The sequence below is a fragment of the Sinocyclocheilus anshuiensis genome, unplaced genomic scaffold (assembly GCF_001515605.1).
Source record: "Sinocyclocheilus anshuiensis isolate Anshui unplaced genomic scaffold, SAMN03320099.WGS_v1.1 scaffold138, whole genome shotgun sequence".
Lineage (NCBI taxonomy): Eukaryota > Metazoa > Chordata > Actinopteri > Cypriniformes > Cyprinidae > Sinocyclocheilus > Sinocyclocheilus anshuiensis.
Window position 1 is genome coordinate 94,733 of NW_015546017.1, and position 27,224 is coordinate 121,956.

Genomic DNA, 27,224 nt, shown 5'->3' on the forward strand with positions numbered 1-27,224 from the left:
GTTTACAGACTTCATATTTTCACATAAATTACATTTGGAAAATGATATGCATTGCAACGCAGTTTGTGCAAGTCCAGCCAGAACAGAGATCGGCTGCAATAAAACAATAAACGGCCTTTTGCCGATCGTGTAAGTTCCAGAGGAAGCTCCTTCGGCCATCATACACACACCAGATTGCAGTTTCAATGCAGCTTCAAAGGGCTCTACACGATCCCAGCAGAGGAATAAGGGTCTTATCTAGTGAAACGATCGGTCATTTTCTAAAAAAAAATTATATACTTTTTAACCAGAAATGCACGTCTTGCACTAGTTCTGCATTGCGCATCCGCAAATTCACGCAGGGTAGGGTGAAAAACTCCATCTAATTTTCTGCTCCAACTTCAAAATCGTCCGTCATCGTTGTTTTACCTTTTGTTGTAAAGGGTGCTTGACTTTCTTTGCACGTTCGCTTTGCAAACACTGGGTTGGTGCTTCCGCCTACATCACGCGTGACCTTGCAACGTGATTATGTAATGCGTGAGGTCGAGCTAGTGCAAGATGAGCATTTGTGATTAAAAAGTATATAAATGTTTTTGTTTTTTTAGAAAATGACTGGTCGTTTCACTAGATAAGACCCTTATTCCTCGGCTGGGATCGTGTAGAGCCCTTTGAAGCTGCACTGAAACTGCAATTTGAACCTTCAGCCCGTTGGTTCCCATTGAAGTCCATTATATGGAGAAAAATCCTGGAATGTTTTCCTCAAAAACCTTAATTTCTTTGCGACTGAAGAAAGAAAGACACGAACATCTTGGATGACATGAGGGGTGAGTGAATTATCAGGAATTTTTTATTCTGGAAGTGAACTAATCCTTTAAACACGCAGAGAAAAATATATTGTTATTGGATCATATTAATAGTTACAGTGATGAATATCTGTGGTTACTATGCTAGGACACTTGTTTCTAGTGCAATGACATTCAATTTTAATACTTTTTGGAGCAACTGTTATGTGTTGACAGAGTTTAAAACCCTTCAACGTTCTACACATCCTACATGTTCATTTATGAAATCTTTGTTAATTTCCATTTCCATACCATTTCTCAGCTCAAATGGTAAAACATTTTACAGTGTTGTACTCCATTCAGCAGAATTTCGTAGATTATCTCACATAGCACGAAACAATCATGAATAAGCATGAAAAAATGCTGTGTGAGCCTACTATATATGGGTTTAAAGAAAAACTGAGATGTTAATACAGGAAAGAGATAAAACTACCTGCTGCAGATCTGCCAATGAGTAGAGGTGCACATGCTGTAACAGGTATTCTCTCGGAAAGATCCTGCAAAAACGGCAAGAAAAAAAATCACATTAGTGTGAAATGCATATGAATGTTACCTCAAGTCATAACTGAGCCTGCACATATCTGTAGAAAAATAACTGCATTAGCCTGCACACATATACATACAGATCCATTTCAGGTGGAACGCTAGTATCCTGTCATCACGTCTCTGTAACCATGACAACATGGGACCAAATTGCTTGGAAATAGGGGTTAATTCAATTGAATTGGAAAAAGGCTGTAAAATAGGCATTTAAAAGCACTACCCCTTATTATAGTTGAAGTGGAGCGGCTCTGTCTCTCTCTCTCCATCTGGCTGGCTATTATGGACCTCTTCACCTCTCTCCTCCCATGAGCCTACACTCGCTCTTTCCCTCTCTCATTCACCCACGCCTGCTCACATTACAAACTCAAGGGCCCACAGAATTATCCAGAAAAGAGGGGACAGGGAAAGCAACAAGCACACTGTGAGATAAGGAGAAAGAGAGGATATGCGGTTACGAGAAGCAAACGAAATGAAAAACTGGGAGATATCGGAAGTTATTGATCTCATCTTTCACCACATGAATAGTTAGTCCATAATATCCACTGACAACTAAGCAAACAGAACAGACGGTTCCTTCTAATGAAATGATCCTCACTGGAGATGCAAAAAAAAACAATTCATTCAGACAATGCTATTGGCATAGACACTCTATAGCTGACTACTTCAACAGGATTGAGTCTTTTTTCAGGCTGGAAAATTGGTTTAAGTAGTCTGGCACTGGAAACCGATGCATCTTTACTCCTGCCCACTAATAGTTCATCCACTCCGCTTCCTCAGTGGCTTGGGTCCATCATTAGCAGGCCATCAGACAGATGCTGGCAATTAGAGACAGGCTTACAGGCCACAAACACAGCTAAAAGACGGGAGAGCGGGAATTTATGGCATTATGACATGATGGGAGGAAAGTATGCCGAGTAGTTCTGAGCTATAATGGGGCATTTAGGAGTAAATGTAGCTATTATATTATGTATACAAAGTCACATATGATTTAAAATAGTTTGTGTTGATGCATGTGGCCCAAATGTATTTGTGGCTCACTGGACATCACCTCAGTTTTCAGCTTTGGGGATTGTGGTGAAGCTCCATTTTTCTCATTCACTGCCATAATCTCATTACTGGCTGAAGAGAAGCATGGCGGTTCTCCAAACAGCCCAATTCACAGCTCGTCCCTCAGGCCTCATTAGGCCAAGCCATCATTACGATGCTAATCTAAGTCTAAATTGAGTCATGGAGGCAGGGGGTGGGATGTTTACTAAGCTGGGGATGAAATCTCTTTTCATTTGTTTATGGAAAGCTTAAGGGTCAATAGACAAGAGTTGCAGCAGGTGTCATTAGTACAAATAGAGCTGATGACAGCTGCTTTGTTGCGTGTTTGACGTAAGGCACGTCAAAAATGATACTTTATCAAGAGCTGTCATTCGTTGTTTGAGGTTTAAGAAATATATGCATTAAAACCCAAAATGAGTGTAAATGTGCTGTCTTGATCATGTTGTACTGTTCTCAGACGGGTCAGATCATTTGTATGTGTTCTTTCAACTCATTAAGGAAACAATTTGTTGAACAAATTACTTGTATGTCTTTTTTTTAGTGAATCAAAATCACACAGCACAACCAGTGTAGTCCAACTAATTCCCAAACAAATGAATCTTTTGAGCTGGTTCTTTTTAGTGAATCAAAATCATTCAGCATGACAAGAGTAGTTTGATTACCAAACAAATTATTCTCATTTACCAAATTTTTTTTGTTTTGGTGAATCAAAAACAGACCAAGTAAACATTGTCTTTTCCTGAACCAATGGATATTTTGAGTTGGCTCTTTAGTAAATCTACACATACAGCTGAATGTCAGTAAAAAACTGTGAACTCATTAAAAATTTGTTTTAAACGTATTTATTATTAAAATGATCTCAATTCGGCAATAGAACTGAATTTTCCCCCAAATATTTCTTCATAGTTTTTAATTCAAAGTACTAAAAGAATTATTAATAGGACTATTATTAAGTAATCATAATTAATAATAAAGAATTTTCCACTGAAGTGTTTACAGATCACACCTGACAGATTTGCGGTCTTAGAGAGGTATGAATGCCTTAATAAAGGGTCTGGAAACCACAGAGCTCAAAGCTTTACATACCCACAAATCTGATATAACAAGTGAGGTATTACTGAACATCTTAGGAAGGCTGACAAAGAAAAGATACTGCACTGACAAGATTCCATGGTATAATGCGCTATCTTCTGTATGACAAGATGAAATCCGAACTTAATCCCTGCCGATGGGTTGTTACTCTGATTTGCCAGCCTTTGTAAAGCTTGTTCAAGTCAGGACAGTGTGTGAAAAGAAACCTGGGTCTCGTTGGGTGTTCATTTACTTCTGGTTATGGAGACATCTTTCTGCTTTCTATCTCCTCAAGCATAAATTCATCTCTGCTCATGGCAGAGCTCCATGTCTTTATCTTTTGTCCTTTCTCAGGGTAAATACATAAGTGTTTACCGTGGTGGTAACCAGGCGATATGGGGATTGTTGTCGAACAAAAGAGCACCAAATCCGGCCACAGTAATCAGAGGGTGGCAAGCACATAAGCAAGGTACTATATGTTGATTTTGCTCTTTTCTCTCAACCACCTGTGGATAAGTACTCTTTTAAGGCAGAGAAACTGTAGGATATGCTGCAGTCTGTGATTGGTCAAAAGCAGACAAAGAAGAAAAGTTTGAAGGCACCATATTTAAGTAAACAGACTTCTTGTAGCTGTTACTTAGAGAATTGTGCTAATTTTATACGACCAAGTATTTCAACAAATGAACAGACACCATTCTGTGGAAGAAAATTATAAGGCTTGGGAAAAACATAAGGAATTAACGGTTCTGGTTTGTTAATGAATAAATGTAAAGCAGTTATTGCAAAAGGCACATTTACTCCTTTTCACTGATGTTTTAAGTGACAAGCAATCCATGTCCTTAACTACATATTAAAATATACATATTTATATTGTTCCAATAATAAATAAATACATATATATATATATATATATAAAATGCTTTTCTTTTGAACTATATATTAAAAGAACCCAGAAAAAAAACACAAATATTAATCAGCACAACACTGATAATAATAAGAAATGTTTCTTGAGCACCAAATCAGTATATTAGAATGACTTCTGATGATGTGACACCGAAGACTGGAGTAATGGAAGCTGGAAATTCACCTTTGCCAACACATGATTTAAAACCTCTATTTTAAATTGTAATAATATTTCACAATATTACAGTATTTAAAATTTTTTTGATCAAATAAATGCAGCCTGAGTAAGCTTTAAGACTTTAGTTTATAAGACTTTAAGATGGTGTTGTCAAAAGTACAGATGTCGGTACTGAAATTTTAAAAATGTGACGATACCAGCATTTCCCGCTAACATTTTGAGCATCTATCAGCGGCTCCGTCTATGAGCAGATATATTAGGGATCTGCTGAAAGACGTGGCTTTGAAAGCGCTCGGTGAAGAGCGCTTAGCGATGATCATTGTAGCCAATCACAGACATATCTGTTGAGCGAGTGAACACAATGGCCAATCAGAGCCATTTAAGAATCCGCACAACAGCGCTCAAAATGCTAGCTGGAAATGCTGGTATCGACACATTTTTTAAATTGAAGTACAGACATCAGTACTTTTGACAACACTACATTAAGACATTACCAACAACAATCTTTTGATCGGTAGTGTAAATTTCATATTTCATTCATTTATTCAGAAATTCATACAGGTTTGTAACAACTTGAGGGTGAGTAAATGATGACTGAATTTAAATTTAAGTGTCACAAGTCTTAAGCACTACAAAACACAGTAAGGTGTATGTGTTTGATTCACAAAAATAACTGGTTTATAAGAGTCATTCATTTGGGAATCAACTGAACTACACTGGCTGTCCTGTGTGGTTTTGGATCACTAAAAAGATCTGGCTCATAATAGTTCTGGAAATGGACTATACATCAATTTCAACTGGTTCTCATTTCCCAATCCCAGACACGAGGGAAAACGAATAAAAGGTACAGACAAAGGTAGTAAGCGTATGTGTGGATCAGTGAGGTGCATTAGATCAGGCTCAACGGTGTGGACTGTGACAGCTCCCACCCTTCTCTCTGTGGCTTAGTGTAAACACTCATGGGCCTCTTCACAACCGCTGATGAGTGTCCCGGCTGTGCAATGAATGGCTAAGGTAATATTTTAGCGCCACCACCCTCATCAATCCTACACTGTTTGGAAAAGCGAAGCATTAGCCTGATGCCTGCTAATAGACTGGACATAAACACTACCCCTCTAGCGCTGCCTCCTGCTAGGGTCACCGCTGCTGCACCCCGTAAACACAGCGGCCAGATAAAGTCACCACTCAGTAGGCAGCTGGGACCGCTCCAAGGAGATGAACCTCAGAGAGGATTTTCAGTTCAAACTGAGGTTCGCTTTGCTAGAGCCCTCATGTCTGGACTTCAAACGGCTATCCCGCTTCTACGTCACCATGGAGTTCAAAGGAGCCAATACATAGGAAAGGGTACTGGCCCATTCAATAATTCAGTGATTCAAACAACAAACAGTGTTCTGAACATGTAGCTAAGAATGCATTAGCAACACCATTAAGTCAACATCTGAACGTTTTTGTCATGCCGTACTTTATTTCAATAGAAAAAGATGGAAATTAGTTTACCACAAAAAGAACTGTCAATCCAAAGATGTGTTTCATGGACACTAGGAGAAAGAAAACTGTAGTTTCCTCTTAGTTTACCCAAAAATGAAACATTTGTGATCATTTACTCACCCTCGTGTTGCAACAAACATATATTTACATATACAAACTTAATTTCTTTTGTGGAACACAATGGGGTCCAAAGTTGTTTTAGACCCTACTGTCTTTCATTGTATGGACAAAAACAGTTTGATCATATACCGTATATACTACCGGTCAAAAGTTTGGAAAAATGTTATTTTTTGCTCAACAAGGCTGCATTTATTTGATCAAAAATGCAGTATATACAGTAATATTAGAAAAAAATATTATTATTATTATCAATGTTGAAAACAGTTGTGCTGCTTAAATATTTGTGGAAACCATGATACTTTCTATTCATCATAGATTCCTGAAAAAAAAAAAAAGAAGTTCAAAATAACATTTACAGCATATATAAAGATTGTAATACAGGTTTAGAATGACATGAGGGTGAGTACATTTTCACAAAATTTACATTTGTGTGTGAACTCTCCCTTTAAGAATCTAAATATAAACTTTCACTTAACTCTAAATTAAGTAAACAGTTGTCTTTTTTTGATGATTAACTGTCAATATAAAAGGAGGGGAGCCATTTTTTGGGGAAAAGCTGGTGGTAGCTTTCCATTATGTGACATTTCATCACAGAGCTGTACAAGCATTCGTCTCTCATGGTGTGAATGTGTATGGCCTTCTAGCGCAATCGCGTGGTCTCCACACTGACCCTGGTAAGAGCATGAAGCATTAATCACATAGACAAGCCTTTTAGTGCCGAAACCTTCGCATAAACACAGCTCCTTCAAATTCCTGCTGAACCTGGCCCTTAGGAATCCACTAAAGATCTGCATAAGGATCTTACTCCCAGCAACTGCAAATGCATTCCTTGAAATAGCATCTAAAAATTCATACTTTGTTAGTGCTACATGCTTAATACATATATTACAACCAAGCTACCTCAATTGTACATACTGGCAGTGCAAAAACAAACAAACAGATGCACCCAGCAGCAGTCATCAACTATTTGATGTGCCTTGCAAGACTTCACAAATATTTATATTGTTCCACAGTATATTCACTTCCAGTGCCATCTTACAAGAGGAAAAGCTCAGCGTGTGTCCCTGCTGGCCTAAATCAAACAATGTAATCAGAAACACTGGACTACTAAAAAAAATTAACTAGGAAATATTTATACACTCATGCACTGATATCAATGAAATATTTCTGAGCATACCTTATCTTACTGACTTTCTAACTCCATCAACTGTTTTGATGTTACCAACAACAATACAATCTCTTATACGGGTTCTTAACAAGAAAAAAAGCAAACATATAAAGGTAAAGATGAAACAACCTGTTATTTCTACAGTCTTCCAAATGAGTTTTGCTCTTGCTCCATGGTTGTTTTTTTAATATATAAATTTGTCACATTAATAAGCCATAGTAGATTTTAATTTGTTTGCATTACCGTAACCCCTTTTTAAATAGGTGAGAAACAAACTCACTTATATATTGGTCCAATTTGAGATCAGTTTCACTAACCCTGCCTTTCCTGTTCCTGCTCTTTGGCATCGCTCACCTGCGGCGGAGGTCTTCTGCCACTGTGGCCCGACAGCTGAAGAGGTAAGCCCTGAGAGACTGGAGCTGCTGTCTCAGTTTGAGAACGGCCACCAACGCCTCGCAATGCACATACAGACACGGGTTCAACTGCTGGACATCTAACAGGGGCTCCTCATAAACAAACTCCAGAAACTCTTTTGCTTGTTTTGACACCTGAGCCACAAAAACAGTGTTGTTAATTAGAATCACTTCTGTTGGACGTCTGCATTGTTTGTTTTGTTGGTTGGTGCAAAAGCTGATTTCTGAACTCACCAAAGAAACTTACAGAATTATTAACGATACTGAAGATATGGATTGGGGTTTATAGGTCTGTACACATACCTTGTGTTTGTTAGTGTCCCAGTTGTGCAGCAGACGAGCAGGTATGAGGAAGAGGTTGTCCTGGTGACAACTTGGGCAGTAGTACCAGCCGCTGTAAGAGCAAACTTTGGCCTCGCACCGTGACAGACCCACTGGCCTCTGACATCCTAAATGGAAAAACAAAGCAACAATTAAAAGGAAGAACCTCAAACAACACAAATCAAACCTAGGACAGGAGAGATCAACTCTGGGTTAAAGAAAACATTAATAACCACCTAATCTACTGATGAGGGCATGACTCTGTTCAAATTTGACCATCATTAGCAGAAGGTGATCAGTCTGTTTGGGTTGTGTACTGATATGTCAAGGTTTACAACACAACCCTGGCTAAACACAGATAAATATTACGGATGATCCAGAGGGTTCAAAAGATTTGTACTGCACAAAAGGCAGCGATTGAGTCACTGATAAAAACCCAAACCAAAAAAAAGGTGTTTTTAGCCGTCCAGACACAACAGAAAGAATCTAAATGCTTCTTAGTACTGAACAGGCATAAATCCTGAGCACATTTAATACAAGATATCTCCTGAAAGTGCATTGCTTGGTCTTGTAATCGTTGTTCAAGTTGTCTTCAAACAGTTCAGAGGGCACTCCAGCAAAAGGCTTATCCCAAAGGAGCCAAAACAGGTGATTGTGAACATGGCAGGTGTCCCTTATCCTAACCATCTGGGAGAACCAGAGCCGGGACAGTGTGGACGTTCAAAGAATAAAAAGAATGAAAGGAACAGGCACAGACGGATATAGACTAGTACAATCTTTTCGGTGGAGCGTAGCGTCAGCTATACACTTCATAGGGAGAAGAAGAAATGTGGACAAGATGGGAGGTAGGATAGAGAGGACAAAACAAATCAGAAAACAAATATCTGTAAAGGGAGACACTGATTACAGTGTTTACAGGCAACGCTGTAGGTCTATTTTTGATGCATTGTTAGCTGGCTGAAAAGGGCCAAGCGATGATGTACGTGCATCCCTGAATGTAAGCAAAATTACATAATTTACCATCAGATTTAAAACAGTTAGTTCACCCATAAATTACAGTTCTGGCATCATTTACTCAGCCGTATTCCTGTAATGTTCTTTCACTTGTGCAGTTCAAAAGGAGATGTTGAGCAGAATGTGTTCACACTGCTCTTTCCATACAAATTACAGTGAATGGGTACACATGCTGTTGGGGTTGGAAACCACAAAAAAACTAAATGAGTAATTCACATAAACTGAACAACGTTATATTCCAATTCAGACATGCTTGACACAGACTAGTGCTGCCTGTGACAAATTACCATAAATTCATTACATATTTAATATTGTAAATGTAAATATTACATATATTTTAAATATATGAATAAAATATGAATAAGGAATAAAAAAAAATGAACAGTAATATGTAAACTACCTTTCAAATGTTTGTGGTCAGTAAGATTGGACGGTTTCATGTTTTTTAAAGAATCTAACTATATAATTTGATGATGGCATTAACATTATGCATGTCCTGCAATATTGTTGCACTGCCCTAAGAAATTTTAAAGGAGAACTGTGTCATATTTAGCCATTTTGGATGCAAAATAAAATACATTTTTCAAAAACTGGGCAAATGTTATTTCTGTGATCAAGACTCTTGCACAATACGTCGCCAAGGAATACTGCCATTTTGGAACAAGAAAAGAAAATTCACTCTATTCCATTTCCAAACCAATACGTAATGGGTTGTTCTATAGCTGAGGTTAGGCACTAACATCATGCGCTGCACTGTGCTGCCAATGTAAACTTGAGGTTTTTAAGGGCAGGGACCCCAGACTATAAAAAGTCAGAGGTGGTGTCCCCCATGCCACAGCTGATGGGTGCCTGATATTTGGGCTGAACCTCATGCAGCAGGGTGAAGTGTGTCAGAGCTACCTTGTAATCAGCATACAAGCAGAGCGTAAACCCACAAATACCACCCTTTTCCAAAAATAGTAAATCGTTGTATAGCGCTCATGCTATAGAGACCGTTATTAAGAGAGAGCTAGTTGAGGCCGTGCTTTTCAGCAAAAGAAAAACAAAAATTTTGCAACAAATTAGAGGAGAAACAGTGACTCCAAAACTTGATGGCAATGTTTGTATGCATTCAACTGGCTTCCAAAGCATAGTTTCTGTATAACATCACAGGAGAACCAGCAACTAACAGCTCACATATGTCACATGCTCTGGAATAAAAATGAGAATATATGGACAACAACATTCAAATTCAAGTTAGTAGATGTCTTCATCGGTCTGTCCAATTAAACATAACACAATGCGTAAAACTGATTTTAAAGGACTAAATAACACTGTGCATAATCTCTCTTTTAGGGCCAGTTATAGTCAGATGTATCCATGTCTACCTTGCAATGCAGAAGTAAGACATTTTTGTTGAATATGTGAGACTTCCGATTCTTTAGCCACTGTAGGTAAATAACTAGAAGAATATTCAAGTGCGGATGCACAATTAATCGAATTTCTAATCGCTATTACAATTATGGATGCCACAATTACGTAATCGTTCAAAGTGGCAATTAATCGTTCATTAAGTCCACTTATGTTATTCTGTGTGCTTAAGATGCGTTTTTTTTCTTTCTACATGTTATCTTAAGGGTTTTTCCCATTATTTTAATTTTAGTTTTAGTATAACATTATAACACCATTCATATTTTTACTTTTTTTATAATTTAAAGAAGAAACCAATCCGATGTTTAGTTGACATTTAAGGCTTAATACTATAGAAAAGCACTAAAAGTTTTTCAGTTAGAGTGTTTTCAGCTTGTTTATTTTCATATAAAAATACGGCATGCAGTTGCATAAAACAATGGTATAAACATCATTCAATGTAAATTGTGATAATAGTAATTAATAATCGCAATTACAATTTCAAGGGAATAATCGACAATTATGATTTTTGTCATAATCGTGCAGCCCTAAGTGCGGTAAACAGTGAAACTATTTGCGCTACAAACCGGTTTATGATTATGATAATACCTTAAAATAACATGATAAACACCAGTTTGCAATATAAAGCAATATAATGGACTTTTTTTAAACATGCAAAGCAAATGACATTGTAAGGCTAGGTCTGTTAGGCCAACTTCGCAAATATCACTTTGAAATCATTAATGTGATATTATCAAATTAGTCCTACTTAAACGGAACTTTTAATGCATGTAAATGCATGTTTTAATTGCATGTAAACATAGTACCAAAACAATTATTAACAATTATGTACAGAAGAGCCACATTAGATCAAGATCATCTGAATGAGTTTTCTAGCAAATTTCTGATACATTTCCATCAAGACTGTTGGGATACAGAGCTTCTGGACAGTGGCCAGAGAGCATGTCACTTCTGGGAAGGAGATGGCTGCTAGGCTCTGTGTATTGTGGACATCGCAGCCTGTGCCAGTAAAGCACAGCCCCACGCATGAGTTCCCACATACGTTCAAACACACAAGGTGCAAGTTTGCACATCTCAGCCAGACAGACAGCACAGAAAATATCCCCTTAGTTGTGGGTACAGTGATGTCTGAGCCACTCTGAGCCAACTGAAGCCTCCGATTCTAGCAGGTTGGAGCTGCAGCTTTGCAGTTAACACGTGTGAAGCTCATTCAATTACAATTGAATACGGTTCTCAACATTTCCCAATCTCATAGCCAAGCATAAGTGGAGGGGAACGGCATGTTCCTTGCACAAAAAGTGGGGCCAACCTGGGACTGTGGGAAAGACAGGGAGCTGTGCCAAACAAGAGGCGTTTGATGTGTTCACTCCATGACTGTCCGCAAGATTCCCCTCTTTCATTTTCAGCAGCACCCTGTTGCCCTAAAACGGCAACTACTGTATTTGCAGGAAAAAGAAAGGGGAAGCGGGGCACTCTGAGGTGCCACTTGCACAATGGTTTTCTAGCAGAATAGACGTTACGACTCCGTAGGAGGTGTTTGGTCCTTCAGTGCGAGAAGGTTTCTCTGTTTTCTTGTTGTAAAGGCTACAACTCGTGCCACTTTCAAGCATCCCGTTGAGTTCCACGCCACAAGAACCCCAGGGTGGGGCTTTGTAGTTCCATAAATGTGAAAGACGACAAGGCCCCAGCTTTGATGTACCTTATTCAAGCTGACATCCACTTCAAAACAAAGGTGGCATAAGGTTGTGCGTGCGTAAGTGTGTTCACACGTGTTTGCTTGAGACAAATGCACTACCCATCTTTTTGATGTAAACAGCAGTCCCTTGGACCCCATTCTCTCCACCTGACCCTACACTCCCTCTTTTCCCACCTACAGCTGGATCTTCCCATTTGATCTGCTGTCCTTGTATGCTCTACAGCAGTGGTTCTCAAACCTCTCCATGAAGTACCCCCAGCACTGCACGTTTTGTATGTCTCCCTATATCTGACACACCCACTTCAGGTCATGCAGTCTCCACTAATGAGCTGATGAGTTGAATCAGGTGTGATAGATGAGGGAGACATACAAAATGTGCAGGGCAGGGAGGTCTTAAGTGTTCATAGAAGCATGTTTAAGGTGCATGTCCCAAACATGTTCTGATTGGCCCATCATTTTTAAATAGAAAGGACGGGCTCGTCTGACTGACATGTAAAATTACCAATCACAGTTTGCTTTCTTTTTATGTGACATTTTGGATGTGGGTTAGGGTCTAAGAAAGATGCATTTGAGAGAGATACCACTAATATACTGTCTTATTTAAAAGAAAAGAAAATAAAAAATTAAGACTATTTAATGCCTAGTTCTACCTTAGAAGCACTCATTATGTCTACATCTGTAAAAGTACTCAAACAAACACGCAATATAAATGTTAAAAGCAATACAGCACTGATCAACATAGAAGAGAAAAATAAGGTGTGAGCATCTGTTTGGGGAGAAAAAATTAAAAGAAAGAGTCGCAAAACTGTAAGTTTTGGGTAATAAAAATTAGAGAGAAAAAGAGTGAGAGAGAGGGACTGCCGAGCGGAGGGATATACCCAGCTGTTTAGTTCTTTTTAGGCCAACACGTCCCATTCAAAAAAATCTCTTTCGTGGCCCCGAATCAAACAATTCGCTTCCGCACAGATCGCAGCATCCAGGGAGCCTTTGATTATAAAAGGGGATTTTTTTCCGCTTTATATGGGCCAATTATTGTCAGGTGCCTGCTGTCACTGTTCGGTGAGGCTTTCAAATACCCTGCATGAAAAAGCTGGTTGTTACAGCCAGGTGGGAAAGCATTTCATTCATATCCACTTAAAGGGTGGAAATTTCCTTTAAGGGAATTTCCTTTCCTTAATAAAAACCACTGGATTTTATTGATCAGGAGGTTTCTAATCTAATGACTAAAAAGAGATCTTATTACAGGTACAACTAAATTTGCAGGCATAATGTTCACTCAGCAAAGGCAATTGACTTTGGTGAATTCCTCCCTGACAATTTTACTGACGAGGAACCAAATGCAAAAAAGCTATTACAATTTAGGAAATGTTGAAAGTGCATTGTAAAAAGGTGGTCACCTGCACATCGGAAGCTCTGAGCCGTGAGACCCTTTTCCACAGCCAGACAGGTAAGGATGCTGAGAAAGCTAGTAGTGACGGACTGCCGTTTAGCTCTCTGGGCCTCCCTGTGCCGTTGCTCCCTGACTAGCCTACTCCTTATCACCACTTGGTTATTCTCCCACTGTGGTTGCTGAGCCGTCACTGCCGTGCGCAATGCCTCCACCCAGTCCTGGGCCTTGGACTCGCTCTCGGTCCGCAAGCACAGCACATCATCAGGGAAGACCACCTGGAAGCGGGAGCTGGTGTCTCCGTCTTCATCGTCCCACTGCACAGCCAGACAGGAGGCCAGCGGGTACCTGAACACTGGCTCCGACACTGGGCCTCTTCCCTCGGTCGGAAAGGCCTGCATCTCGGTGCGGCTCAGTACAAACGTGAAGGCCCTCCAGTTGTTGAGGTCGGTGAGTTGGTGCAGAAGGCCAGCCTTAAGAACATCAGCACAGTGTTGGGTGAACAGTGGTAGGGCCGTGGGACGTACCAGGGGTCGAGGGACTGGCACCGTCACCGCATCTGGATGGGGTTCGTGAGGGGTAGGGGAGTTGGCACGGGCCGGCTCCCCTTTGCGATTGGCTGGACGGGCAGCCAAGACACGTTCCCAGAGGAGTCTACGCCACTCCAGTGCCTCCCACTGGCAGGGTGCGCGTAACTGCACGCGAGTGCTGTTGAAGAAGACAGCCTGCAGTACACGTCCACCCTGCGGCTGGGGCGTGCTCACTCCTTGGCAGTGGGACAGCGAGAGGGCAGCACATAGCTGCTGGTTGCCGCTGCTGTCCAGGCTGTAGAGACGCAGCTCACAGGGTGTAAGCTCCACGTGACAGGAGGTCCAGCGTCCCCACAGACCCTCTCTCTGCTCCAGAGTTCCCTGCTTCACCAGGCTAGGGCTGCTTTCCTTATGAGCTAGGAAAAAAAATGTCAGAAAGAGCACCTTTAATGCCAATAACAAACTACAGACTAAAAGAAAAAAAGTTTATATTGAATGAAATAACCGTAAATATGATTACTTGATTACTACACCATGCCAAGCTAATGGCAAAAACAAGAATTGAAATTGCACAGGAGAATTTGAAAAAATATTGTGGATCAAGTACTTTCTGGTGAACTGTACAATACAAACAAGACTTTTGATTTAGGTTTGAGTCATTATTTTGCAACAATAAGTACTAAGGTGAGCAGTCCGTGATCAGACTCTACTTATTGATTTGATTTTCCTTTTATGCTGGAGGGAAGGCCAACACTATTTTAACTAACAACTGCTCTCTGAGGATAACATTTCTCAGAGGCATTTAGCAATAAATAAATAAATAAATTAATTAATAAAAAAAATGGTTGTACATTTGTTAACAAAAAAAGCCAAAAAATATTATTTTTTTAAAAACAGATTGTTTTGAGGATTATATTTCTCAGAGGACTTTAAATAAAAATGTATATTTTTAGCCAATTTACCAACCCAACAAAAAAAGGCAAACATTTTTAAATAAATGAGAAACATAAAAATAATAATAATCTCAGAGGACTATTAAGGCAAAATTGGCCTTAAGAATTACAGAAAACCACAAAAAAATAAAAAAGATTATTTTCAGGATTACATTTCTCAGAGGACTTTAGCAAAAAATAACAAAATAAAGATTTTAAACAATTTTACGAATGTTGTGTGAGAAAATGATAAAGTTCTATAAATATAAATATAAAATTATAAAATCCTGTCCAAAAATTGCTATATATCAATGTTAATAATTACGGTTTCCTTTTATTTGCCCATCACACCATGACTAGTTCCTCCTTTTGCAGAACATGCTGGCACCATATTAGTCTGGAGCCCTGTGTGAGAGATGTTCACATCATTTATGATGGATGCTATTGTGCTATGTGATAACAGTTTATCCAGCCACCTCAAAGCAGGAAGAAACATTATTGTGTGTCAGGCTGCTGTGCAAACAGAATGGCAAAAAGTGACCCCTAATCTTTGGCACTCCTTTTCAGTCCTTCCTTTCTCTGTCCATTTCTTTCACACACTGCCTCCTTTATCTCCTTTCCTCTCTTGGTCCACAACACCACTCATCGTTACACTTCCTTGGCTGGAAACTGCCCGTTTTCCTCCCAGCCTTCGGGAACCTGCTGGGTGCCCCGGGCATCAGGTCCTGCTGGCCAGACCCATAGAAACAGACAGAGGCCAGGAGGAGGGTAAATTAAAGCAATTGTTTTCTTTAAGTCTTATCCCTAATGTACCAGCTAAAACTGCACCTTCCTATCTGTAACATAACGGACAGTCCCCTCCCTCTTGTGCTGATAAGCTGTGAGCTCAGAGGGTTGGGTTCATTTGGGTAGCCAGTAAAAGCTACAACAGATGATGTGCTTTGGCACTCTGGAGCATCGTTGTGGATGTTTGGGGGCTCCTTGCACTCTGAGGTCTTCAAAGGTGCATAGCTTGCAGCTATGGAAAGAGTCACTACTAATTTCACGGCAGAGAGGACGTGAGGCGTGCTGACATGACCCAATTAGAGAGCTGGTGCAAGGCCAGTCTGCCTGCAGAGCCTGAACATTTCTAAGACCTTTTCATCTGCAAGTGACTAAAAGACCCATTTGAGACAGACATGGCACATAAAACCAGTATTAGTGCTGCTACCACTTATGGATGGGCACGAGGGAAACCTGAGCAGGAAAGGAAAAAAGGAGACAAATGCAAACAGTGAGCCAGAATGGAGCTGAGTGAAAGCCAATGTTATCTGGACATTTTTAAGACCAAACTACTAAAGTTTACTGCGACTTATTTATATAATATATAAGCAAACAAGTTCTAAATATATACTACCATTCTTTTTTTTTTATTTTTTATAAATTAATAATTTTATTCAAATGCATTAAACTGATCAAGCCAATGAAGGGTAACACTTTAGTTTAGGGACCAATTCTCACTATTAACTAACTAGTTGCTTATTAGCATGCATATTACTAACATATTGGCTGTTTATTAGTACTTCGTTATAAAGCACATATTAATGCCTTATTCTTGACCATACTTTAGATCCTACCCCATACCTCAACACTGACAATAATAATAAATGTTTCTTGAATATTTCAAGTAATGGCTGCTGAAAATTCAGTTTTGCCATTGTCTCTTAAACTAATATAACTTAAAAAAAAAAAAAGTATACCTACATGGTGGTTAATTTGTTTCAGTTTGACAAAACAGACCAAGACAATCAAGCAACCTTGATTGACTCCTTAATCCTTATCCATAAACCCTGCAATTTTCTTCAGCGAGACGCAGTACGACTGCAGTGTAAATCCAATTTAAGACCTGTATAACTGTATTCAACTAACAATAAAATTGTACTGCTTGAGGTCCAATAAACATGCAAATGAGTAGGCATGACTCAATTCAGGCCTGCTGTAATCAAACACAGCATACAGAACACATGGAATAGTCACATCATAACATGACGTCATGATGAACACAGCTGAAAAGCTGAGTATAATCTCTACCCACTTTGCACTTCAATTAACGACAATTTTTGTTACACTGATTGTCAGAGACCAAAATGAAATAAATATAAATTTGACAACCACTGACCTTCGCATGGTAAAAATATTCCTAATCCATTTAGAAGGCCAGAGACTGAAATTACACTACCGTTCAAATGTTTGGCGTCTGTAAGATTGATTTTTTTTCAATTGCTTTTAAAATAAGTCTCTTATGATTACCAAGGCTGCATTTATTTGATCAAAAACAGCAAGATTATGACAGCAAAAACAGCAACATTATGAAATATTACTACAAATTAAAATAACCATTTTAAATTTTGAATATATTTTAAAATGTAATTTATCCCTCTGATGGCAAAGCTGGATTTTCAGCAGTCATTACTTGAGTAATGACTACAGTCACATGATCCTTCAGAAATCACTCTAATATGCTAATGATTATCATTCTAATCATTCTAATATGATCTTTTGTAACATTATAAATGTATTTATCTTTTTTTGATTTTTTTTTTCTTAATTTAACTTTAGATCAATAAAAAATAAATCTTACTGACCCCAAACTTTTGAACGCTAGTGTAATCGTCTATTACAAAAGAGAACAATTAAATGCAAAAGGTAAAAAGTGTTTAAAAAAAGATGTCATTTATATTTTAAAGAAAACAACATTCAAATTAAGTTGAATCTAAGGCCAGTCTCGGAGTTAAAAATCAAGATGTTGAAGAATAAGTGCAAACAAAGCAGTCTATATTGAAATTGATGCTTGTAATGAACTACAGAACCAAGTCAAGCATAACGCAAACACTGAGACCTGTGCAGTGAGGTGTGTAGGGGTTTCTCCAGTCTTAATCAGTAGATCTATCAGCATTAGAAACTGGGTGGGTTGCCAATACCTTAATGTCACTTAGGATTCAATCCCAGTCACTCAAGAAACGGTGGGCATTCGAGCGTGGAACTTACTTCTATTTCCAGTTGCTCCCTTTGGCACATTTTGGTGTAACTAACAATTTGCTCCATTAAGTTTTAACACAGATGCAAGGACAGCCAAGAGGATTGGTATCACCTTCCATTTTGCAAAACCTAGTACTGATTTACTGGATGTAGAAATAAATCAGCCTTTTCAAAATGAGTTAAGACAGAATTAAATCAGACTACACTGGATATAAAAAGCTTAATGTGACAGTTTGTATTGGTGAATAATATGTATTGTATTAAATCATAGCAAGCATGTTCATCGTAATATTGCGCTATGTCTTTACTGTTCTTGTTCTGGGATGACCTTGTCTAAATAAAGCCTTTCAGACGAAAACACACAAAAACAAACAGGCCAAACCAGGCAGGCAAAAACTCATTGAACCCCCTCGACATAAAAGGAGGTGATTCCTGCAGAGCGCGCAGGTGAGCAGTGTTGACAGAAACGCAGACACAACAAATCACAGGTGTGGGGAGATTAAAAGCTACAACATCACGTGACATTTTAATAAAGTGTGCAAAGTGATAAAATCATTTTAGCATTTTAGCAAGTGAATAGTCTTTTCCATGTTGAGTTTTTGTCCTAATCATTCACAACAAGTGACAAGTGGGACAATGAAATTTTATTGGTCCAAAGTCCTATTTAATGCAACTGTATATGCAATGCAACAGCCGGGTTCCGGAGGTAAAAATCCCATTAATTTTCTCCATAAAGGAATTAATTTTTAACAATAACTTAAAAAAAAAACTTTAAAAACAGGCATACAGTAAGCTATGAGGTTGTTAACCAATGGTATATCTATTTGTTGAAGCCATCACCACACATTCTTATTTTTTAATAATTTTAATAAATGTGTTTAACAGTGGAATTCCTGATGAAAAACTAAATTAGCCATGATTCTGCAAAGAAATAGCCAACAATCAAAGAATCTCTTCAGCACCCATTCACTGGCAAAAATAAAGAAAAACACACACACACACACACACACATATATATGTGTGTGTGTGTGTGTGTGTGTATCAGGGCCGTTTCCTCCGAGGTGGCAACGGAGGCAGTGCCTCCCCTGAGCCCATTGAGTTTTAACTGAAGCCCTAAAGCATGCGGTGGGTTTGGTCAAAGACTATAGAATACCCAAGACGTCTCACTCATATAGTTTTAAATGGGGAAAATGCAATGTTCAATATGGCCACTCTATTGAATACTCTCTCTCTCTCTCTCTCTCTCTCTCTCTCTCTCCCACCTTCAATACCACGACTGAGGTGCCCTTGAGCAAGGCACCGAACCCCTAACTGCTCCCTGGGCGCCGCAGCATAAATGGCTGCCCACTGCTCCGGGTATGTGTTCACGGTGTGTGTGTGTTCACTGCTGTGTGTGTGCACTAAGGATGGGTTAAATGCAGAGCACTAATTCCTAGTATGGGTCACCATACTTGGCCACATGTCACGTCACATTTATTGAAGGAAGCCCCGCCTTCTGAATAAAAGTCACTGCAGCTGCCGTTAGAAGTCCCGGTTGCTAAATAAGCATTTTTTTTATGCTATTAGAGCAAAAGGAACAACATTTATGAGACAGTTGTTGTCAGATTTCATTGGTGACTTCAAATATGAAATTTAACCGTAAGCTTGGCGAACAGTTTTGGAGAATATGATGTTTCCCCATTCAAAGTGATAGGAGCTGCACTTGCATGCCCGAGAGGCGCTTCAAAGATGGCCGCTGAGTGAAATGACTTAAAATGCCCTTAAAGGGCCTTGAAACAACTTAAATGACCTTAAAGGGACTTTGGTTTGGTGGGGGGTAATTGAGAACGAATGGGGAAATTCACGTGAGAGGAGGCAATGCCTCCATCGCGATATGATTGGATATGACTCGTTATGATCGACTGTGATTGGTTCATGCAATAAATCCCGCCTCTTGTGTTTGTGTGCGTTCCATGTTCACGAATCAGTCTGAATGAACAATATAATGGTGTTAATGGCAATACTAATTTAAAAAAAGTAAGTAAACAAGTCACACACTTAGATATAACCACTTTGTTACGTCAAAATAAGACTTGAAATGGCCTGAAAACATGATCTGTGGGAGTTTTTAGTGAGTAATCAGCTTGGTGTAATTTAAAGTAAATCTCTGTATCTGTGACCAATATTTACCGAGCTTTGAGGACTGATGACATGAAAAATTAAAAAAAAAAGTTAAAAGTTAACTATTAAAAAGAACAGCTGAACATAAGTTCACAGTGCTTCGCCTCATGGTTTATAACTTTTTACAAAAAAATGCCTGTTGGAAAAATATTTCCAGAACCAAGGCCGCTGAAAAAATGGATGGCATTGTTGCGCTATTAAGCATCAATAAAGCTCTGTGGTTGTGATTGTGTGGCATCACTCAGCATTTTCACTTTCAGTGTGGACAGAATCTTGTAAGTGAAATACCTGGTTTTTAATGAGATATGATTTGAAATTGTTTGACCTCTGCACCACACAACAATTCAAAATAAATATATGAATGTTAGTTTAATTCTTACCATCTCTGTGGTCATTCAGTGCCATGTTCTTGAGTGTATTTTTGTCAATGGCAGGTATGCCATTATCGGTGTAAGTGCGGTTGTTGACGTCTGAACGGGAGCGGTTGTGGCCACGTTTGAATCCACCGCTGCATGTATTGGTGGTAGAGTTTGTTTCTTTGGCATGAGCCGCCAAATCGTTGGTAGATCTTGCCCGGTTCCTTTTTCCATGTCGCAGGCCAAGCACAGTGAAAGACGTCTGCCCCGCCCACGCCATATTGCTGGGTGATATCTCGGATTGCTTTCCTGTCAGTAGCCCCCACACCCCACTGGAGTTTAACCTGTCCAAGGTGGAGGCCTCTTTATGCTTGGGCGGACGTACCTGGCCATCTCCTTGATTGTCATCGAGGCAGTGCAAGAAGTCCTCAGTGGCCTCGAGGGCGGGGCTTATGTCCTCGACCTCCAGACCCTCCATCACCTTGACAGTTTTGGCGACACAGAGGAAGCAGAGGGGTGGAGCGGACGGACCGATTCCTTACGTGTGTGAGGGTAGACACGGCAGGATCGAAAGGCCTGAGGGAACCACAGACGAAACATCTGCTGTCCGAACCCAAAAGAAAGTGTAGCAAAACAGATGGTCCACAAAGTCCTGAACCCCTTCCAGGACTGTCATTTTATGAGCCAATGTTGTTAATCAAGAACCTAATGAGAACTGACCGCTATGCCAGCTATCAGTATCAGCACTGGGTAAGGCGAGTACAAACAGTGCTGTCTAGAACAAGTGTTGCCACATTCAGACAAGTGCCTCAATTAAATCACTGCAGTCTGTAAGGCAGTAATTCAGAGTGATAAATGCAATGTGGCACCAGGACGTCCTTCCCCAGGGCCCGCCATCCTGAATTTAGACAAACAAGAGAAAAAAGCACATGACGGTCAGTAAATACAGCAGTAACTCCATGAACAGCTGATGCTCTAGTCTAGTATGATCAGCCTTTGAGCAAAAAGTATGACAACAGTAATTGTACAACAGTTGAGCCCCAAATAGACAATAAAAACAAGCAATTTTTCAAGACATGATTGCTTTGTTCTTAAACTCTAGTAAGCTTTCTTGCTATTTACCACCTATATAGACAGTTGCCTGCTAAGGTGGCATCCTAAATGACTGACTTTGAATGCTCTACATAGTCAGCAACACACTTTGAGTACAAATTCACAATAATTATAACAAAAAATAAAAAAATAGACCAAAAATCTCCGGATGACCTACTACTTCTGCTGACTCTGATTTCAAAATGCACATCCAGTGGACACTTTACTATTCCATGAAGCCAGAGGAGTGGAGTTGTGAACGGCAGTGAAGTGACACAACTTGTGCTGACAGGTCACGTGACAGTGACAATGTGACAAAAAGTTGTACATCTAGATTACATTCATACTACACAAATTATAACTATAAAGAACTTACGTTTTTAAAGGTTCAAAGTACGATTCTTATCAAATGTTGTACCTACATATTGGATTTCTTCGGAGGTGTGTGTCCTCACCAGGCGCATTTGCATTTTCTATGTAAAAGCACTAGATGGACAACTTTTCCTGTTGCACCACATCTTGCTGTTTTTTCAGCATCTTCCATATAAACTTCTGTGTAAAGTAAAAAGAAACTCAAGTATCAAGAGCCTGTGTTCTTTTCTATTCCACTGCATCTCACACAAAAACGTATTCTGTGTGAATGGCCCATAATGCTGCTTCCTTTTGGTATGGCTTCTGAAACAATGGCATAAAATGCCGTAGAGGTAGGCAGCTAGCTATCATTTGGAACAGAGATACAGAGTCAGCAGCTGAACTCCACTTACCTTGACCTGTGTTTTCACACATGGCATAATCATAGTAAGCCACCAGCAATTTCACACTACTACCTTGGTGGCTGTGGAATCCGTTCAGCAGCCTACCTAACGTTCCAGAGCTTCGGGTGCGCAGACAAACCGTGATCATCACTGGAAGTTTCCAGCCTGGGGTGGGGTTCTCTGCCTTTCTAAACATGAGTATGGCTTCTTTCTGTTTTCATTTCTCATGAACATGCAGCCTCTTCTCATCTTACTCATGTCTACCTCCTCCCACACTAACATTGATTTCCTCTGCACTCCGACTCGGGGTCTTTCACTTTCTTTAAACCATCAATTATTAAAAGACCATTACATCATCTCAGATCAGAGACTCGCCAGACCCATGGGAAAAAAACAGAGAAACAAAGAAAGAAAGATAATGCGAGACCAACAGGAAATCAATGAGCATCAAAGTAAATGACAACAGATTTTTTTATTTTTGGGTGAACTATCCCTTTAAAACTAAGTAGTCTAGAGCAGTGGTTCCCAACCCTGGTCCTGGAGGCACCCCAACACTGCACATTTTGCATATCTCCTTTCTCTGACACACCAATTTCAATTTGGGAACCACTGGTCTAGAGCAGCAGCCAGCCTTGAGAACCAGACCTGCTACAGTAAAAACTTGAGCCGGTGATGTTCACAGTTCACACCTCTGCTTAGACAAATTATTCAGACAGTGATGTGGAGGCCCTTCTCTACCATTCTATTTTTAACCATCTCACAGCTAACATCAATCTCCACACCACACCATTTTATACAACATATTCAGGTTATTGCCACAATGAATAAGGGTTATACTGTGATGAGCAAAAACTTATGTGTCGTCATTCTGGAACATGAAATCATATTATCATAGATCTGACTGAGAGGAAACACATGACCAATCACCCTGCCAGTAACCTAGACTGCTTATCTTTTGACCTGTTACACTGTAAAAGTACTGTCTGTGGTCTCTGATGGTGATACCATCTTCAAAGAATACAATGGAAAAAGAAAAAAAGTGTTGTTTTTCTTCAATACTGTCACCTGATGGAGTTTTGTTTCTTTGCCGCTGTTGCCTTTGACTTGCTCAGTTTGGGGTTTAAATGACAATTCAGAATTAATATTCAGCTGTATTTGTTGAATAATAACACTATTGCCTTTTGTAGAGCTGCTTTATAGCTGAATTGAATTAATTTCAAAATTGATACATTTTAAAACATTAGCACTGGGAATAAATGTAAAATGCTTAAAAACACAAACTTGATGAGATTCATACTTGGCTTTAATAAATATAATATTGATTACATTGTTAATGGAAAAAATAAAAAACAGAATTGTTTTTTTTTCTTTCTTTCTTTTCTGAGAGTGGAAGTCATGTTTATTAAACCAAGAAAATGTGACTTGGGCATGAATTTACATTTTATTAAAAAAGAAAAAAACTTAATTTCAGAACACTACTGCACACACCACTGATATGTGTAAATAGTGAACGATATAATCATATTAAAAATTTAAATGTGTATTACACTGTAAAAGTACTGTCTGTGGTCTCAGATGCTAATGATACCATCTTCAAAGAATACAATGGAAAAAGAAAAAAAGTGTTGTTTTTCTTCAATACTGTCACCTGATGGAGTTTTGTTTCTTTGCCGCTGTTGCCTTTGACTTGCTCAGTTTGGGGTTTAAATGACAATTCAGAATTAATATTCAGCTGTATTTGTTGAATAATAACACTATTGCCTTTTGTAGAGCTGCTTTATAGCTGAATTGAATTAATTTCAAAATTGATACATTTTAAAACATTAGCACTGTTATTTTTCCTGTTTATTACTGTGACGCTGCTTTGAAACAAACAATCGTTATCGTATAAAGAGCTATATAAACAAATGTGACTTGATTGACAAAAACAGACAGAGCGATGTCACCTTACTTCAGCCATCTAATGCTGACTGTTCACACCAGACGTTCTTCGCTGATTAAAAACCATAGACAACATTTAACGTTAAATCGACAAGAATCCTGAATAGCCTTACTTAGTTGATGCGGACTGGCAGTTCACCCAAGTGCAGTTGACACACACAAACAAGCTACAAGATATACGAGAACATACGTAAAAAAAGACGATGAACAAACTCTAATATCTAGATTTTCCCCTCTTCTGACAGAGATTGTGTTTTTATTTACAAGCAAGCTGCTTCTATGAATTCAGCCGATGACTTCATCATGAAGCTAGTTAGCACTCAGCTACATCATCTGACAATGACATTTGTGTCATCTGATTGTGTTAAACTCACAGCGAATGTAACAAGAGTATGAATCAAATATAATCAGAGAATCACTATAATAAAAAGTCTAAGCATGAAAAGAGCGAATAATATGTTATTTGTATGTGAAAATGACTCACCCGCATCTGTTTACAATCGGTCACATTCAGTTCCGTCAGCGAAAATGCGCACCAGGTGAAACAACACCCTGCGTTAAATGGTTCCGACTGCCGTTATTTTTCCACATACTTAAATCCTTTAATGTCATGATTAAAATAATATATTCCAAATAGTATTATGGTATTCTTTAATGTATCTTGGACTGCCACATAAATTCATGGACATAATATTACAGTATGGTGTTTGTACAGTACACACATGACACCATAACAGCATTTACTTTTTTGTCAGGCAAGTGTTATTTCAGATTGGCTACTCAAGTGAAGCAATATAAGTTTTTTTCTCCTTCTTAACACAATGACTATAAAATGAGGGGTATTAAAAGTCATAACAAATTCTCAAGGTTTGCAAAATAACATTGGCTCTATTACCCATCAACAAAATATGCTTCCTGACATCATGCCACCAAACCTCCACTATCAGAATCAGAATCAGAATGAGCTTTATTCGCCAAGTGTGTGCAAACATACAAGGAATTTGTTGTGGTTTTTTAGGAGCTCTTGGTTCATATATACATGCATATAGACATGAAAACAGAAAGAACATTTAAATAAGTCAGACTAAGGAAAAAACAATAAATAAATAAATAATAATGTAAATGTGGTATATACATCTGGAACAGGAGATTTACGTACAAATTTGTACGTTATTTACTATAGCTGTATAAATGAAAATAGGTATATGCATTTACATAATACTTGAGAGAGAGGCAATAATTAGTTATTAAAAAATTAATTACAGAAAACCGGTGGTAACTTCAGTGTTAGCTGTTTAGGCTGGAGATGGCATGGGGGAAAAAACTGTTTATGATCCATAGCAGTGATACATACTGAATAAGACATGAGTTGTTGTGTAGGAGTGTGTAAAATCATTTTATAGCTACTCTGTAATACTGCAGAGATTATATTTTTCCAGTCTTTCTTCTCACAACTCAGACCAACATCCCACACAAACTGTACATATATCACAGTCATTAGCAACCCACGTGGGCCTGGAATGAATTGCCATACAAATTCTCTAACTGCATAAAAGATCTATGGATTCTTAAATTGTGGTCGACAACATTAAGACTTTGTACGATAATAAAGCCAAGAGGTTTGGTGTGAGTGGCAAAGATGAGATTTTTTTTTTGTAATAGCCAATAACCAAAAGCTTGCCGTTCTTGAAGCCAGGCCTGCATCTATTGTTCGGGTCCCCACAGAAAAAGAAACATTATTCAAGTCTTTTTCAGGCCATGGACAGAAACAGTCATTATCATGGATTCCGGGCTAAACCTGCCACCTCCCCTCCAGTCCCCCTGTTCTTCCCCCCGCTACCCTTTCTGAGAGCTTATTGTCTTGGCTCGTTTAAAGAAAGGCTTTGTTAATGTAGGAGGAGGGGACATGGGCTAATGGGCTCAAATAAGTTCCTCTCGGCGATATTGTTGTGGGATAATGGTGGTACGAGCACCAGCTGTAAACTTGCAGGCGCCATATTGTGCGTGACCTACATAGACCCCCATTTGATCTCGTGCTGAATGCTTATTTTCTATCTTCTTTTTTATGTTGTTATGAGACAATTAAGAGAGTCTGCAATTGGACAGGCCGCTGTAAGTGACATGTAGAGAGGGACGAGAAGAGAATATTTTTTTTAAAAAGGACACAGCAAACAGTGTCGAAACGCTAACCTTACGAACCTTGACAATTAGCAGCAACTGTATGAAATGTTAATCCAGCTAGGTGGTTATGAAGTTATCTTCATTAACCTTACTAACCTTGTCAAATGGCAGCAAAAATGAAATGCTAGTCCACCTAACTGGTTGATATAAATAATACATAATAAATTTATTTTTAAATGTGATTCATTGTATGATTCAGGTTCATATGTGCTTGTGCCACTTCAAATCACATCTTTCAACGGATGTTGTTGGCCTACATTTAAGTAATTTTATCATAGATTTTATACCATTTTGATTGTTTATTTTTTTGTAAATGAGCCCTTACTCTACTGTTCAAAATTCTGGGAACTGAAAATGAAAGTGAAAAAGTGAAAGTGATGTGACGTGCGTCCAAGGATGGTGTCCCATACTCGGAATTTGTGCTCTGCATTTAACCCATCCAAGTGCACACACACACAGCAGTGAGTAGTGAACACACACACCGTGAACACACACCCGAAGCAGTGGGTAGCCATGATGGTAATGATAAAAAATATTACCATTTCAACCAAATGATGTTCTTTAAACTTTCAGTCACTCTTTCAACAATGTAAGAAATGTTTCTTGAGCATCAAATCAGCATACTAGAATGATTTCTGAAGGATCATGTGACACTGAAGACTGCAGTAATGATGCTGAA

At 38.9% G+C, this 27,224-nt stretch overlaps 1 protein-coding gene across 4 annotated transcripts in view; it reads right to left on the bottom strand.

Annotated features, from left to right (window-relative positions):
• Positions 1-24,913, bottom strand: part of LOC107698528 (pleckstrin homology domain-containing family M member 3-like) — a 48,725-nt gene extending 23,812 nt beyond the window's left edge. For 2 of the 4 annotated variants that reach the window (XR_001635356.1, XM_016499552.1), the window contains exons 1-6: positions 24,849-24,913; positions 20,601-21,474; positions 13,591-14,526; positions 8,056-8,201; positions 7,694-7,887; positions 1,255-1,318 (exon numbers count right to left, since the gene is read on the bottom strand). Coding sequence is in view for 3 of the 4 variants with exons in the window: in XM_016499552.1 (XP_016355038.1) it covers positions 1,255-1,318; positions 7,694-7,887; positions 8,056-8,201; positions 13,591-14,526; positions 20,601-21,054 (1,794 nt within the window). In the remaining variant the exon portion in view is untranslated. Of the gene's footprint in view, positions 1-1,254; positions 1,319-6,708; positions 6,843-7,656; positions 7,888-8,055; positions 8,202-13,590; positions 14,527-20,600; positions 21,475-24,848 lie in introns of those variants that run through there. The other 2 variants (XM_016499554.1, XM_016499553.1) reach the window with 2 other exon arrangements.
• Between the last annotated feature and the right edge of the window lie 2,311 nt (positions 24,914-27,224).